The 17,570-nt window shown below is 46.3% G+C and overlaps 1 protein-coding gene across 1 annotated transcript; it reads left to right on the top strand.

The window, feature by feature from the left end:
• The first annotated feature begins 11,024 nt into the window (after window positions 1-11,024).
• Window positions 11,025-11,531, top strand: LOC146724319 (uncharacterized). Its single transcript, XM_085480027.1, has one exon. It carries the CDS (start codon window positions 11,025-11,027, stop codon window positions 11,529-11,531), a length of 507 nt encoding a protein of 168 aa, XP_085336153.1.
• Window positions 11,532-17,570: the final 6,039 nt, after the last annotated feature.

Below are 17,570 nucleotides of genomic sequence, written 5' to 3' on the forward strand. Positions count from 1 at the left end.
GTCCATTATGATTTTTAATTCATAAAAAAATTACGAAAATGCATTTTATTTCAAAACGCAAGGGAATCGACATTTTCTAAAAATAACCTAAAAAAATTATATCGTTTAAAAATTTTAAAATTGGGTTGAACCCGTTTTATTAGGAACTCGGTTTTACTCTCAAGAAAATTAAAAGATCGAAAGTTCAAAAACTAGCATATGCAACGCTGAAAACGTTGAAACCTGAAAGGGCCCTTTGCAAGCCGCTAGCTGATCCCCAAAAGAGCACCCCTTCCCTACTAAGAAAAAAAAATAAATCGGAGCGCTACTAAAAAAGGCAACCCTACCTCCCGGAAAGGGAAAAGGAAAGCGGAGGCCCCGGGCGAGATCATCAAGGACCCCGCTATCGCTACTAACCACTCCCGGACTTAACCGTCGCAATCTCCCGGGAACAATTGTCTCCGGACTTCCCGGGCCATCTCCTTGCCATTGGCTAACCGCTCGCCTAGGGAGGAGCGACCACATTTACGGATATAAATTTTGCGCCCGGAGGGAAAACGGCAGGACGCCAAAAGTTGTTCACCGCACAGCCAAGTTCTCTTCTAACCCAGCCAGCTAACCCTATTACTACGGATTCCAAAGACAACAAACCAGCCGCCATTTCGGCCGGGCCCGAGGCTCCCAACTTAGACCGAGGGAAAACAGTAGAAAAGGTTTCCCATAGAAAGGCCTTAAATTGTCAAACCTTTGTGGTATTTAAGCCAGTTCCAATCCCTAAATAGAAAGCCGAGGGGCCCTCTTTAAATTTTTAATCTTTATTTTTAAATTTACCCCAATTAACTCAATTTCATTACATTTCAAACCCCCTAATTTTGAACATGAATAACCCCATTTTATCTGCTTTTCCGATTTTATTTCAATCAACGTTCGCTCCCACGTCTGCGTTCAATCGTCATCTATTCAATTTTATCCAATCACAATACATTTTAATAAATTTCCATACTATTTGCTCATTATAATAAATATACTTATGTTTTTATGTATTACTGCTTATTTAATATGTATGAAACCCTGTTTCCTACCCATATAGCGAATTGATGCCGCTAATCTTCTTCCATTAAAACTATACCCTTTTCGAAGGTACATTCGAAAGTCTCCGAGGTGACGTTTAGAAAAAGTACGTCGCTTACCCTATTAAGAAAGGGACCGAACCCGGCCCGCCGGATAACCCTATCCTCTATTCTTTTCGCTTTTTTATTTTGCATTTTCCAATTCAATACTTTACCACACCAAACTACTTTTTTTGCTTTGATATTCGTTCTTTGACTACCTTTCCTATTTACTTTTTATAATAAATACCTGTCATAAGGAAAAATTCTTTGCTACGATTCTGGATCACGTTTAGTAAAGGACTAGCATTCCTTTAAGGACCAAAATTTACACGGGATACCGTGTACTTCTTTAACCCTTTCCCCCTGCTTACTCTTCTCTGCTCTACAACCAACATTACTTTCCCAAAAAAATACAGAGGCTTGATAATTTTTAAAAAAACTATTTTTTCAAATTAAGTTTTAAATTTTTTTGGTTTGAAATTACACTATTAATATTCTTAATAGATTTTAATACATTTCGGAACCCTTTTTTTTTTTCCAATTTTTACATCCTAGTTTTATACCATTTAAATTTTGCAGTCGATATTGTTTAATTATAAATTATTGACCAAACGAAATTAAATTTAACAGTAAAAGGGCATTCTAGCATAGCAACCTTTCATCTCATTTCTTTCAAAACGAGGATCACGATTAAAAACGGAGTTTTATTCAATTATTCTAAATTAAAATTTTCCCCCCTTCGAAAACACTTCCAAAATTTATCCTCCGTTAGGGGGTCTCCCCCTTCCGAGGGGGAAATAAAATTTGATCGTAAAGCACATCTCCATGACTACGTAAACGTGACAAAAGGGCTCTTAATTTACATGTCCAATTTTTCCCCAACGAATAATCATTCGCCCCCTTCCCCCGCGCTTACTCGCCCGTAAAAAACCTCCCACCTTAAAATCGATTATTCTCATCCCTATTCCCGGATCCGCCATACTAAATCAAATCAAACAAAATTTCTTCCCCACCCCAAATATTAATTCCGGCCCCAAGCCACTATCCTTTCTCCAAAACCCCTTTACACCTCCTAAAAAACAAGACCTAAACTTTTTTCGCGGGGAAAAACCGCAAACCCCCAAAAATAAACGAACTGCGATTTCTTTCCCGAAGGAGCTCAGACAATTTCGCTTTTTTCCCTTTACTTCCCTTAATCAGCCTACAATCCAATAGGGAACTTGAAATTTTATAACTCGATTTAAAAGTTCCCCACAACCACGCGGACAAAACTTTATATCGGCGAAATTTTACAAATGAAAAAAATAAAATTAAACTTAAAATTTTTATTTATCGACCCGCCCCCGTCATTTCCTTCTCCTCCGATACCTCAATCGAATCTCAAGCTCTGGGTTCCCTTGGGGTTACCCGGCCCCCGCGGGTTGCCCATAAAAAAAATGAGAGCACTTTTTAAAACGTCCACCAGTAACGCGAGAAACCGCTTGTGCAAAAGGAAATTTATCGCCAGATGAATTATGGCGTAACCTTGCCCGCTTTATTAGTCTATTGGGACGATTTTTTTTTCCCGAAGTTCCCGTCGATTTTCGTCCCGGGGCCCGAGGTGGGGGATTTCTCTGACGTGAGTTTTGTATTGTCTTTTCCGGCCTCCTCTTTTTTCGTGTCCCGGTTTTTTTACGTACCAACGTATTTGTTGTTACTGGTTCGTTGGTCTATTTTCTCGGGACCCTTTTGGTTGGCTCTTTCTTTCTGTAAGTTTTTGTCGTCTCTGTGACGTGTACTTTAGGTTTGGAAAACGGCCGTTACTGTCCGTGCTTGTTCGACGCGGGGCGAGTACTCGGCTCGAGTCCATCTTTGTTAAAAACGTTTCGTGTTTATTTTTTTGGGGTCGAGGGGGTAAAGACTTTTCGTTAAAAGTATACATTCTTCGTAGAACGGCGGGGGGGTTTCAAATCTTTCTTGTCTTTTCCGCCTTTTCGCGAGTTTTTTAACGGTGAAAACTAAAAACGGTCGCGATGTGTTCTTGTCTAAATTGTATCCTATAGCGAGTGGCAAGCCCCGCAAAAAAGATCGTCTGTTAAGGGGGGTCGTTTTCGTTTACTGATCCACGGTGCATTCCTTGCGCTCGGCGTTCCGCGTCGTTATAGAAGATCGCAAATCTTTTAACGCGGGTTTGAAATCAAAGGGTAGCTCGTTTGGTTTTTGGAAATTGTGCTCACTCCCCGGATACTGACGATGTTTTCGGGATCCAAGGCTCCATTCAAGGGCGGGAAATTGGTTATCGTTTCGCACTCTTCTCTTTTACGGGGCTTAGCTCGCCCGCGTAACTTTTAAGAAGTGGCGGGTTATTTTTTGCTCGGACGAATGGGAATTTTTTTTAGCGGGGTCTCATGCTCTAAATTGAAGAGGGGATTTTCGACCGTCGAGGGGGGGATAGTCCAAGTGCTTCCCCCGAAAGACCCCCTTGGACATCATAAGGTTCCGGGTTGGGGTCGGGAGACGCCTTTCTCGAAAAGCGTCCCGCGGTGCTGGAAATTTGCTGGGATCGTATTTTTCCCGCGCTGGGTTTTCCCTGGCGTAGTCGTTCAATTTCTTGATCATTGATCGCTTAAATCGGTTTTTCGGTTTCTACCCTTGGATGGAGTTCAAAAGTTTTTCCACTTCCCTTTCCCTTACTCACGAGGTTACTGCGGTGATTCAGGTCTTTTTCCAAGCCCGTTTTTTTTGCGTTCGAAAGTTTTTTTTTCTGCTGTTAAACATCTCGGGGTTGTTCGCGAACCGGGTTCCTTGGCTGCAATTGAAACGCGAATTCGTCTATTTCACTTTAGGGGCTTTTTTTTTACCTACTTCCCCCGTGTTTCCATCGCAAAATAATTAAATCGTATCCCCCCCGCTGTCCCCCAAAATTTGTTTCGCCGTGGGGGGCGCGGGGCGAAAATTTGAAAGCAGAGCTCGGGTTTTTTCCCCGACCGATCGCATTACGGGTACGCGAATCTAGCATTCTCCCCCCGGTACCCGCGATCTGAGGTTATTCGCGCTGGGAAATAGGGATCGGGTTATTGCTGGGGCCTACCGTGACTCTACTGTATAAAGATAGCTTCGTCGATTGCTCATCGAAAAGTCGTTGGGGTCGTAAGTAATCTTTGTACGTAGACTGGGAAAACTCCACAAAATCCCATTTGCGTGAGGTAATCGGGAAATTTCAGGCCCCCAATTTCCCAAAGGGTGTTCCGCCCATGATTAAAATATGCTTCCGAAACTTGTCCAAAGTGTTTCGAGACTCAGTAAGGTGGAGTAGCATAAACAGAGAGGGGCCCCTTTGTTCCAAAAGGGGTTCCCCTTTGGGGTCGCGGCCTTGCCCTGGCGAAGGGGCCACCCTTTTCAAGAGGAATCTTGCAAAAGGGTGCTAACAGCACCATACTTTTACGAGTACGCTCCCGGCCTGGGGGGGACGCCCTCCGCTTTGGGGGCCTCTTCGGGGGGTGGAAAATTCCCCCCCCCCGGGGAAAACGGGCCCCCTTCCCCCTTAAGCTTCGCTCGTATGTGGTAAGGGGTGCGACCCGGAAATTTAAACCCCCTGGGATGGCACCCCTTAGGAGAGGGGGTTGCACGGGGCTTCGGGGCTTCCCCTCCCGCCATGCCTGTGCCCGTAAGCCTACCCGGGTAGGGGGCCTTTCTCCCCCGGGGTTCCGCCTTCTGTTCCGGGGGGATTTTTTTCTGGGGTTTTTTGGGGGGGTCCCCCCGGTGTCTGGGGGGGGTTTCTTTGGCGGTGGGGGCCGCCGGGTGGGGAGGTGTTAGCCGCGCGTGATCACCCAGGGCTTTTTCCCCGGGGGGTTTTCCCCGGGGGGAAAAACGCCCGGGGGGGGTCACGCCGGCGGAGGAACGACACCGTCACCCAGGGGTTTGCCCGGGGGTTTCCCAAGGGGGTTTGCCCCAGGGGGTGTGTCGTTGGGCCCGGGGCCCTCGGACATATCCGAGGCGGCCCGGGGACAGGGTATCCGGGGCGGGCGGGGGTCCCCCCGGCTGGGTAGCCTGGGTCTCCGTCCCCGCTCCCCGGATGGTTTCCCGCACCCGGGCCCCTCGGACATTTCCAGCCGGTCGGGTGGGAGCCCCGCGCAAACACCCAAGGGGCACTGCCCGGAGGGGCTGGCCCGGGGCCCGCCGTCGGGCCCCCCGATATTCCGGGGCGGGGCTCGCGACGAGAGATCTCCCCGGCCGGCGGGACCGTTTCCCGTTCAACCGGCCGCCGGGGGAGGGGATGTCTCTTCCCCCGGACACCCTGGGGGGACGTGCTGGTCGCCACGGGGGGCAAGGTGTGGACGGGACGGCGTCCTCACCCCCAAACCTCCGTGGGGCCCTTCGGGTGGGCCCTTTACAAAGGGCTCTCGTTTTCGGAGGCGAAAAACCCCTGAAGGGTTTTCTTGTAGGGGACGGAACCATGACGGGGGTGCGGGAATTTCCCCCCCCACGGTAATGCTGGCTCTCCCGGAGTACCTGAGCCCCGTCGGGGGCGTGCCGGTCACGTTTCGGGGCTCCCCGGTGGGTGGGAGATGCGCCGGCCCGGAGCCTTTTTAAAAAGGGATCATTGAAAAGGATAGACAAAAAATAAAAACTAAGAACAAAATAAGGGGGGTTCTCACGGGATTAAAAGCGGAAGCACAAGAAGTGTCGCGGGGAAGAAACGGGGGGGAACCGAAGGGGTTTCATCGCCAAGCCAAGGGTTCCCCGGCATTTGTAGGGTACGGTGAAAAAGCGTTAAACCCATTGGGGGAGAAATTGGAAAGAATACGAAAAAACCATCGCCCAAATACCAAAAATTGCCGCGCTATTATGAGATTTGGGGGTTGCCCGTCCCTGATGGCCCCTCTTTTCCGCGAATAATGAGACAATACAGCCCCTCAAGCAAGGGCTGATGAGGATAGCCAGGCTGGCCCTATTTTCGTGGTCTAAAGAAGGAACGGGAGGGGACACCACCCAACCGAAGTTACGTTTTAAACCCGCGCTACAAATTTGGATCGCTCAAACCTATCGAACCAAGGTCGTGGGGACCCCAAACAGTGGCATCTACATCCGGCAGCATGATGATTTCTCAACTGCCCCTTTTGGGGAAACGCGAGAGGAAAGAAGAGGATAAAGCACAGAGGAGGATAACCCTACGCCGCAAAAAAGACGCAGTCGCACACCAGCAAAGCGAAATGTATTCCGCGAACAATAAAGAAACTCTCGCCAGGAAACAAGATCCCAGGGCTTAGGAAATGTGGGAAATCAACCCCAGACACTGGTAACGACTGACTCGGACCAGACATTGTTATGACTGCCCCGGACCAACCGAGCCAGCCTTGCTCGGAGGCGGAACTCAAACCAAATATCAAGAGACCCCCCGAAGAAGGTAATCCGCAGACGTCGGCCTGATGAGCCAACTATCGATCAGCTACTCCGGCCATTACATACGACTGAAGAGCTTGGCCTAATGACCGTGAAATGATGCTAGTGTTCGCTGCGGTAGAATGGTTAGAAGATATAGACACTATTCGTGTAAGAAGCAGCTACCAAGGCGCGCTTAGCGGGCAATCCGCAAAAGAGTCGAAGTAGTTAAGGAGACAGTGAAACTCCTTACTGAAAGGTTAGAGGATACAGGAGATCCTGCATACCTTAGAAGACGCAACGCAGAACTCCTTTCGGAACTCACGGCTACCAGGCAAGAATCGGCGAAGATGAAAAGGGACATCGAAGACCTTAAAAGGAAGGTACAGGACCTGACCAATGCGTTAACTTTTGATGTCCAACGCACTGACAAGGCAACCTCTCCGATGGATGCTAAAAACCAGAGAAGCCTCGAGGTCCAAGTCTAGATCTAGGAAGGATGAGGAAACTAGAGTCAAGGCGGGCTCAAAAAAAGAACCCGAGCAGAAAAAGAATAGAAGCAAAACAACATTAAAAAACGTCACAATTGCTTCAAGTATCGAGATGACGACAATATGGAGGATGTAGTCATGCGTCCACCACTTCAGGGTATCTCAAAGACCAATTCCGGCAGTTGAGAAAACTAGACCGCGAGAAACGGCGGAGCTGGATCATAAGTGGACGCCGAATTGTCGAGGCAGATAGTAGAACTCACAAGGAGAAGACGCGAACTTAGGACGCATCCAAGGGCAAAGCAAGCACATCCCAGGCACCGAGTCTATCCCGAGAAAAACCTTGAGTGACTGGCAATGTGCAAGTCGCCCCTTCCTTGGCTACAACGGAGTTCCCACCTCTCCCGCGTCCTGCCATCCAATCAAAGGACGACGAGCGTATGGAGTGGACAGCAGTTACGAGCAAGAAAACAGAAGAAGCAACAGAAGAAGAAAGCCAATCAACGCAGCACAGCACCAACGACCCGCAGCAGCAGCAGGCAGCACAGCAACGAAAGGCTAACTCTGACAATGCTATCAGCAGAAGACGGAGAAACAGAACAAACCCTGTACCGAAGAGGAGGAGACCATCCCGAACACGGCGGGTGGCAATCAAAGGTGTTGCGGAAGGTTTCTCTACTCGGCAGCGCTTAAGAAACTCAGGGACGGATCAAGCCCCAGAACTAGAGATTGAAAAGACAACAATCAGGCATGCGGTAAGCGGCGGACTGTTGATCGAAGTGCCGGGAAAAGACAAGGCCACGAAAGCTGAACTACTCGGGAGAAAGTCTGCAGTATTTTGGGGGACGAAGCCAAGGTCACAAGACGGGTTATAAAGGGAGATGTTCGTCTGATCGGCATAGATGATTCGGTGGGAAACCGACGAAGTGGCGGATGTGATTGCAACGCAGGCGGATGTAAGCCAAGTGAGGTCAAAGGGGAGTCATACGACCGATGACCAATGGACTGTTCACGGTCTGGGCTCAATGTCCTTTGGGAGCCGCAAACAAGGCCTCCTCAAGCGCAAGATCAAATAGGATGGACGGTTGGCACGCATCGAGATCTTGAAGGCCAGGCCACCCAATGTTTTAAGTGTTGGGGACATGGGCACCTGCGAGTCAAATGCACATCGACCGTGGATAGAAGTCGAACGTGTTATAGATGCGGAGCGGAAGGACACCCTGCCCTCACATGCACGAACCCGGTTCGATGCATTCTATGTGCAGAGCAGGGAAAAGATTCCAATCACAGAATCGGTACGGGGATGTGCAAAGCAGACTTCAGAGCTACAACTGGAGCGGCACGACCACAGCCACCTCAAGAAGCCATGGATACGGAGGATGCGGGACGGAGGCCCGAAGAGACATTAGAGACAATGTACAATCTCCTGCAGTGCAACCTGGCGCGTAGCTGGCAAGCCCAACAGTTACTAGACCAGCACATGATCGAGTTGGGATATTCCATATGCGCTATCTCGGAACCGAGAAATATCCCGGAGAGTACATACTGGTTCGGAAGCAACAATGGACTAGCAGCGATCCACTGAGACCAACAAACGCGGCCCAAGTATGCTCCTCAAGTGTACAGAGCACAGGACTTTGTCGTGGCCAAGCATGGTGGATAAACGTTATTGCATGTTACATCTCACCAAACTGCAATAACGAAAGTTTCTTAACATTCCTGGAAGAAGCTAGGATAGCCATAAGATTCTTGGATGAAGAACGCTTATCTGCGGCGACTTCAACGTCAAAGTCGACTCAGTGGGTGCTCGCCCCATACAGATAGAAGAGGCGAATGGGTCGGTGAATGGGCAGTCTGAACATGATCTCCGACTGATCAACGTGGGCTCTGTGCCCACTTGTATACGACCACAAGGGTGGTCAATTTAGATCTTACGTAAGCCACGGGATGATATCAACGGCTGTATAACGAGTAGAAGGTCCTAAGCTAGTGTTTGATGAGTCGCTCTCGGATCACGATTATATCGCAATGAATGTGGGCCGAGTACTCTCTTGCTAATAGAACCCAAACCCAGGAGAATCGCTTCAGATATCCACGATTGGAACTGGAACAAACTGGACGAAGACATGTTCCATGCTGCAATCGACTGGCATTGCGCGAACCCACCAGGAGAAAACGCTCGGCTGACGAGATGGCCCAGTGGATAATGGGGTCATCCGTGATGTGCGAGTGACGCGGCCACCAACAGAATCAGAGGGAGACCCAAGAAAAAGCAGGCCTATTGGTGGAAAGCGGACATAGACAGACTCCGGAAGATCTCGATAAGCACGCGACGTGGCTTGGACCCGTCGCGAAGAGAAGGCATGAGTCTAGGGAGCGGGTGAACACTCTGGGCTAACATAGAGATGCAAGCGAAAGCTGAGGGTGGAGATCAACAAGGCTAACATGTGGCATGGCAGAGTTACTCGACACAATTGAGGCAGACCCATGGGGCATGCCATATAAAATAGTCTTGAGGAAGCTCCGAACGTCTACACCAAGCCTAAACGGAAACGCTAGACAGGACGTCTTGGATCTACTGTTGGAGGGCATTATTCCCGTATGGAAGAGAGACGGATCCAAAACTTGTTGTGGCACGGTTGGCTAATAGAACGAGGAGTGGGCCACTAACGTATCACGAGGTTGCAAGGGTTGTCAAGATCAAGTCGAAGAAACAACACAGCTCCAGGGCCCAGACGGGATTAAATCAGGGATCCTTGGGAAATTACCCAAGGATATGTTGGTGCATCTATACGGCATGTTTAACCAGTGCCTCAAAGAGGGAACCTTCCAAAGGAATGGAAAGAGCCATGTTGGTCCTAATCCCCAAAGCAAGGGTAGTGGCGATGAAGAGCTACCCAAGGTCAGGCCTATATGTCTCCTCAATGAGATAGCAAAGTGCTAGAGAAGATCTTGGTACAAGGATCAACACTTGGATGAATGAGAACCGGACTTTGGTCTCGCGGAGAATCATTCGGGTTCCGCGAAGGTAGAAGCACTTGCGGACGCACTACTGATGCAGTACAGTCAACCAATAATGGAGGCCATAATGATGGAGAGACAAGCGGTAATTGCAGTTAGCATTGGACATTCGCAATGCTTTTAACTCATTGCCGTGGAAAAACGATCGAGAGAGACCCTCCAACGTAAGGGCTTCCCAGAGTACTTACGCAGGAATCATCGACAAGCTACTGTTCGTAGATTCAGTTGGATTACATTGATGGCGAGGGGTAACCTAGTGGCGAAAGAGGATGTTAGCGGGGGTTCCGCAAGGTTCGTTCTGGGGCCAACACTCTGGAACATTGGGTACGACTGTGTTCTTCTTCAAGAGGGTACGATAAAATGGATGCGAGATCTTCTGTTACGCCAGACGACACCTTGATTCTCGCAACAGCAGACTCGGTTGTGGCCGCCACAGCAAGGGCGAATTTTGCAGACCGGGTTGGTCCTTAATCGAATAACGGATACTTGGGCCTGACAGTCGCGGCTGCCGAAAACGGAGGGCAGTTCTCTTCTGTAAGAAAGACCCGAGCAACTTCCAATGTTGAATATCGGAGGAGAGGCTATACAGACGAGGACCTCTATGAAATACCTAGGGTAAGCTAGACGATAAGTTTGGCCATTCAAGGACCATTTTGAATATGTCGAAGCAAAGGTCTCCAAAGTAGCACGCTCGTTAGGAAGACTAATGCCAAATCTGAGGGGCCCAAGGGAGACGAAGAGGAAACTGTACGCAAATGTCATCCTCTCAATAGTTTTGTACGCTCGGCACCAGTATGGTGCGACTCTTTAACCTCCTCCAGGAGGAACAGAGAGAAGGTGGATGGATTATGAGGGTCACAAACCTGAGAGTAATCTCAGCCTACAGGACCGTATCCCTGGAGGCGTCATCCATGTTGGCGAGGATTCCACCGTTGCACCTGCTTGCAGCTATGAGGAAGAGGGTCTACCTCAGAACGGGAGACCTGAAGAAGAATGAGGAGGCGTCATAGGAGTCTGTGAGGGAGATCCGAGAGTCGGAAGCTCTCTTAACGAGACGACAATGGAACATCCACCTGCAGCGACCACTGCTATAGCGGGTGCTCGACAAGGAACGCGATCCTCTCCTAATTTAAATACCTGGCTAGATCGGACCCATGGGGGAATTACGTTCCATATCACCCAATTACTTACGGTCCGGGTGCTTGGCACATATTTATTCCGAATAGGAAAGGTGCAACTCTCCGAATGCGAGCATTGCGGAGAGAATAGGGAGGACTCGGCAGAACACACGTTGCAGGAGTGTGGCGCGTGGTTGTCGGAAAGGGACGCCCTTTCAGAGGTCATTGGAGAGACCTCAGAATGGAGACTGTGGTGCGGGCCATCTGCACAGCGACAAGGCCTGGAAAGCGATGTCCCATTTGCTGGGAGCGTGATGCGAGAGAAGGAGAATAGAGAGAGGGAGAGACAGGCGCGCGAGGCGCTAATTGGAACACCCACTCTAGTAGGGAGGGATCACTCAACACCTAGTTGGGGTGGTCAATGGAGAGGACTTAGAGGTACACTCTAAGTAGCAGGTCCAAGGCGGTCTTCTCAACAGGAATTCTTTTATCTTCTAATTCTTTCTCTATCCTTCTCTCCTTTTTCTTTCTTCTCTTTCTTTCTCTCTTTCCTCCTCTCTCTCTTTTCTTCTTTTTTCCCTTATTCTGTCATTTTATTTTCTTTCTTTGTCCGCAGAGAAGTTTCAGGGATGGGTCAAGAAACAAGGTATAGGGCTATACAGAGGGTTCGGTGCTCGAAGGGTCAACAAACTCGGTGGTGGCTCGTCGTGCATGAATCCAAGGGTTTAATAAGTTGCAAGTTGCAAGTTGTAGGCTTCGGGTGGGATAGTCGAGGTTGTCGTGGATGGATGGAGGTTTGAATGGAAGGGTGGAAAACGTCAAAAGACGTAACCGGTTGGCATCGGGGAAGTAATGTGGACACAGTACCTCCGATTCAATAACAACGGAGAAGGGTCTGTGTGTTAAGGACCCGGGCGGAGGTTTAGTGGGTAGGACTAGCTGAGGCTGTTGCCTTGGTTGGATCCTATGCAGTCGAGTCAATCGAGATGACTCGATTACGTGGGGAAACTAACCGGGGCGAGGTGCCCCAGTACCGGGGTAACTAGTCTCAAATGGATGTCCCCGACACCACCTTGGCAATCAGAATAAGGGTTCAAACGGTACAAAGAGATTAACTTCTGGAAGAGGGGTTATTACCTCTAAGGGTAAGTGGGCACATTTGTGCTTGTTGCGTAATCGAATTGATAATGCGTCATTCGCTCGTAGATCTTCGGTGAACCCGGACAGGAAATCGAAAAGTCCAGTAGTCGTCGGTAAAACCGTCGGTAATTGCTCAGTAAGACACTGGTAAGGTACCAGTAAGGTGTCGATCACTAGTTGGTAAAAGAACGTACGTCGGTATATTGTCTGGTAACGTCTGGTAAAAGAACGTATGTCGGTATATTGTCGGTAACGTCGGTAAAAGAACGTATGTCGATATATTGTCGGTAACGTCGGTAAAAGAAACGTATGTCGGTATATTGTTGGTAATGTTGGTAAAAGAAACGTATGTCGGTATATTGGTCGGTAAATCGAGAGTGTTCTCAATGATTATTGTTTAGATGACTACTTTGTCATGTACGGATTTACGAAGTTATTTCTTGAGACACAAAGATTTTTTTAAGAGATTTAACTATTTGCGTTTTTTCCGTGTTAGAATTCCGAGAGTTTGCACCGTGTGTGGTGGTCGACCCTAGTTTATAGCCCGACCCTTTTTTTATAGCTTCCGCAGTGACTGAATGGAAAAGAGGAAAAATGCGTCGGAGATTTTTCTAGAATGTTCTTCTTCCACGTGGTAGAAGCGTCTCTGAATTTACTAACACGCGCGATTTCCTTAGGTTAACGTGAATTTCACTTACATTTAGTAGCACTTTCTTGATCGTGTCGGCTCGTACTTGGAGGTAGAGCGTGCGGCGAGGGTCGTTCACTGGGATGTTGTGCGGCGGCAGGCGTCGTGGTCGGAAAGTTATTGGTATGCACCTCCACGGTAAGAGTTCGTTCGTTGTTATTATTTTAATGTTAAAAATGTTCTCGTATTCAGGATCGGCCTGATATATCCACTCCGAGGAATTGAGAATATTCCTTGGTCGCTGATTCACGATAGAGTCGGTTTAGTTTTTCGTAATTGATTCTTCCTTCCTGCGCGTCGCGTCTTAGGCATATTGAATTTGAGCATCCTCTGAATGATTACTCAAATAAGGAAGGTTGATATGCGGCGGACCTCACTATCAGTTCCTTATTTTGGCAATGCTGAGAATGTTAATTCTAACTGTGATGAGCGGTGGTCCGCTCCAGACACAGTTTTGAATTGTTCTGAATTCAAACGCCCGTATGACAGATTTAAGCGCTATCGTGTTTTTATCACGGGAGTGAAGTTTTGAAGAGCTACTGAACACTGGTTTTTCACACATGAATACACTGGTTTATTCGTATAGTAGTACAGAATTCGAAACTAGAACTTAGAATTAAAATTAGACTTAGACTTAGCATTTAGATTTTAGAGTTAGGATATTATACTTAGAGTTAGAATTTTAAATTAGAGTTAGGCATTTAGAATTTTGACTTAGAGTTAAAATTTAGAAGTTGCGACTGTACTGTTCCGGTGTCGCGCAAGAGAATGGCCGAATTCCGGGGAATGCTCTGATGTCCTCTTCGTTTCCGGCGGCTCGGGGCCTCGGCCGGACCTGGCGAAAGGTGAACTCTCCGGGTAGGGGCTCTCACCGTGGGGGAGATCCTTAGGCGCTACGAAGCGCCACGCTTAGCTTTATAGGCGAATTGATCGTCCACCCATGGCCGGCTTTGGCGCGCTTTTTCAAATAGCGTTTAAGGAACTTGGTAGTAAAACGAACAAAATTTTATACGGCCGGACGTGACAACGCGTACAAAATTTGCCTCAATATTGGATTCACGAAATGAAACGAAAATTCCAGAAAAATGGATCCAATGATTCCAAGAAGCCAAAAACAACGACCGAAAACTACAAGATGGAATTGAACAAAGAAGATTTCAATTTACAAATTACGCGATGAAATAAATCCGATAGGAGAAAAATTCACTCACGAAAGAATAGCGATCCGGAGAAATTTACAGGGGAGCTATAAACTCCGTACACAAGTACCTAATTCATTTTGGTACGGATAAAACAATAGGTTTCATCAAGAAACTATTCAAAATAAAACAACGTGGATCGACTAACGAGAGATGTGGTAGCTTCTTTGCGAAACATGTATCGCATCAAAGCACTACACACGACCAACTCGCGGACCACAATTTTACGATCTACCGGATGACAAAAAAAAAGTAATCTCACTAGATTTATTCGGACCATTGCCAAAACAAGACGTAATTTCAGATATGTTATTGTCACGATGGACCAATTTACAAAACTGATCAAATGCTTTCCGTGATAACCAAAAAATGACATAATTATAAAAACAATTAAAGAAAAATACCTAACAACAATGGGGCAAACCAAAAGAAACAATAGTTACAGACAACGGAGGACAATTCTTGTCAAAATCGATGGAACCGATTTCGCGCTAGAAGAAGGATTCAACATACGAAAAAACTTCACCTATATAATCCACAATCAAACCCTGTGGAGCGCGTAATGAAGGAATTAGGACGCGTAAATCAGAGCGTATTTCCATGGCGAACACCACCAAATGGAATAAGATTATTCAACGTTTTGGAAGATACAACAAATTCCACACACCACTTTAGTACAGGTAAAATTCCAATTGAATTATACCCGCAAATGCAATCTGAATTGCAGATTGATAATCGATTACTTCCGGAAGAAAACAAAGAAATCGACAGACAAGCACAAATTGATAAAGTTAAACAACATTTGAAAAAAAAAGCCAAAGACCGATTAGCCCAAGCAGAAAAACACGAATCGGCAAAAGAATACCAGGTGGGAGACAAGATATGGATTAAACTCCATAAAAAATCCGAAGCAAAACGAAAAACAACCAAGAAAATCCACCTAATATACCAAGGACCTTACTGAATTCGTCAAATAATTAAAAGAAATGCATATTTAATCGAGCATCTTGACGGAAATGTCATCGGAACTTACAACTCAAGACAGATTCGACCGCATAGAGAACCACTGCTGAAACATCAAAATCAAGATCTTTCAACGGAATGCAGCGAAGAAGAATTCTCAGAAGTGGAAGAAGAATCAAGAAACGTCAACGTTATTACGATTGTCCCGTTAGAAAAGCTAATCAGAAAACCAAGATTAGAAAAAGACAACACAAATCTAGTAAAACCCCAAAAAATTGGTTTCTACAAGAAATCACATCTAAAATTCAAGAAATTCTTGTTCAGAAAGGGGGGCGTTCGACGAAATTTTTCCTAAATCATCAATTTAATTATAATTATAACACTACTTACCTCAAAAAAGAAGAAAACACTCGTTTACCAACGTTCACATCTGAAAATAATAGAATTCCAGTTACAACTAATTTGTTACAAAAATTCGATCAAGAAAATTGTAAATTAGAAATAAAAACAGAAGAAAAGCAACCGGAAACAAAAGATAGTAATAAAAACAAAAGAAAGTAAACTTACCTAGAATTAGACTAGAAGTACTCACACAGGACTAACTGAAATCAGCAAGAACCTGAAAAAAGAAATAAACTTTATTACTTGAAATTTTGAAAAATAGTAAATACTATCCTGAGAAATCTCCACGAAGATACCAGAAACCGTCCGCGACAGCATTCTCCTTGAAAAGAAAAAGATTTAATTAAAAATAAACAAATTAAAAATTAATTTGCAATTAATTAATCAAACATCATTCAAATAATTACGAATTGATCGAAAAACAATTATTAATTAACCAGAAGTAACGAAAGATTAGCAATGATAAACAATAAATAGTAAAAATCAACTATAAGACTGGACAAATTACTAAATTAAATCTTAGCGAAAATTCACCAGAACCCCCTAGCGACACGACAAGTTACATAGGAGGCGCGCGATCGGGGAATCCCCACGCCGCAACGCAAGAATCGACGAACTCGAGCAATGACTCCAACAGTGTACAAGTCTTAACCGGTCAAGTCGAACGACACGCCGCAAGATGGAACACGTGGTTCGGACGAAAGATTACGACAGAACAGCAGCTACAACAATTAACCGAATACGAAAACGATCTACTAGAACGAGTTTGTGCATTATTAGCGCCGCGACAAAAAGCTTTTGAAAAAATAGCGAGAAAACGAAACCGAATCGCGATACTCGAGGAGATGGAATTAATGCTACTCAAACACACCCATCGTCGAGAGCGAGAGCGACGGCGACGACGAGATTACGAATATACGACACAAGGTAATTAAGGCTACGGCAAAATACCATCGCACATATCGACAAGTTTGCATTGTTCAACAACAACGACAATACAAAAGCCGTAGTAACACAAACAACGACGGTGAAAAAGTACAGATCTTGCTTCGACAAAACTGATATTCATCGAACAGAACATCGTAGGTACCGAATCGTCCAAAATAGTGACAGCTGACTGGGCGACAAAATTAGTAAAATACGAGCTGGAAGGAGAAAACGAAGGCAAGGAAACCGTCATATTTGACAGAAATCAAGACGACGAAGAAAAACCGAAAACCAGCGTCAACACATGAGCCTAAAATCGTTCTCACACCGTGCCAGCATAACGGACCACCCACCACGTCGCAGGCTAAAAATCCATGCACAACACCAAAAGTAAGGTGCCGTTCACAACGGCCGAGAGGAAAAGCATTATTTACACCAATCGACAATCCGACACCATCGACATCGTTCGCAAAGCCAGATATTGCATCGCTCGATCAAAAGCAGACAGGAAATCATAATTTCCGAAACGAACAGTGAGACAGACGAGGAATACATCCCCAAATCGGCAAAAACTTGAGGAAAAAATAACAAATCTCCAATATGCAAATAAATAAAGGAGAAAAAGTAAATCAACCGGAATTAAAACTCAAAAGCATCTCGAGAGTTCCACGAGAAATCCAAGAGTGACTACAGGATAATGCAGCGCCAAAAATGTGGCCTAAGCAAATGCATAGGAACAAACGAAAGATGTCCTATATCGAAGCAACCATCTTTCAGACTCTTCCGACGACGTAGCGCTAAGATACAAAAGCGCTACGCGACGTCGACACAAGAGCCAAAACAAAGGCAGTAAGCTCAACGAGGAAGCCGAAGCCGTAGCAAAAACCTCTCTGGACTCTAGAGGTTTGTCTCCCCCGGAACCAAACGTCCCACGAATGGCCAAAAAAGGGGTATGCACCGACGGGTTTTCGCAGTCCAGAAGACATCCAGCTTTCCCGGAACCCAAACCCACCCAAGGGTTTCATCCCGGCGGGGCGGGGGCACGAAAGACTGTAAAAATTTTATTAGTTTTAAGGGAAAAAATTTCAAACACTTAAAAAAATTAACAAATAAAATATAAACCCCGAATCATTTGCATAATCTTTGCTAATTTTTTATTCAGATACGCT

Source organism: Nylanderia fulva, unplaced genomic scaffold (genome assembly GCF_048542155.1).
Source record: "Nylanderia fulva isolate GAGA-0341 unplaced genomic scaffold, ASM4854215v1 Scaffold1381, whole genome shotgun sequence".
Taxonomy (NCBI): Eukaryota; Metazoa; Arthropoda; class Insecta; order Hymenoptera; family Formicidae; genus Nylanderia; species Nylanderia fulva.

Excerpts from the sequence above, each read along its gene's own strand:
- LOC146724319 (XM_085480027.1), top strand. The coding sequence starts at position 11,025 with ATGGAACATCCACCTGCAGCGACCACTGCTATAGCGGGTGCTCGACAA.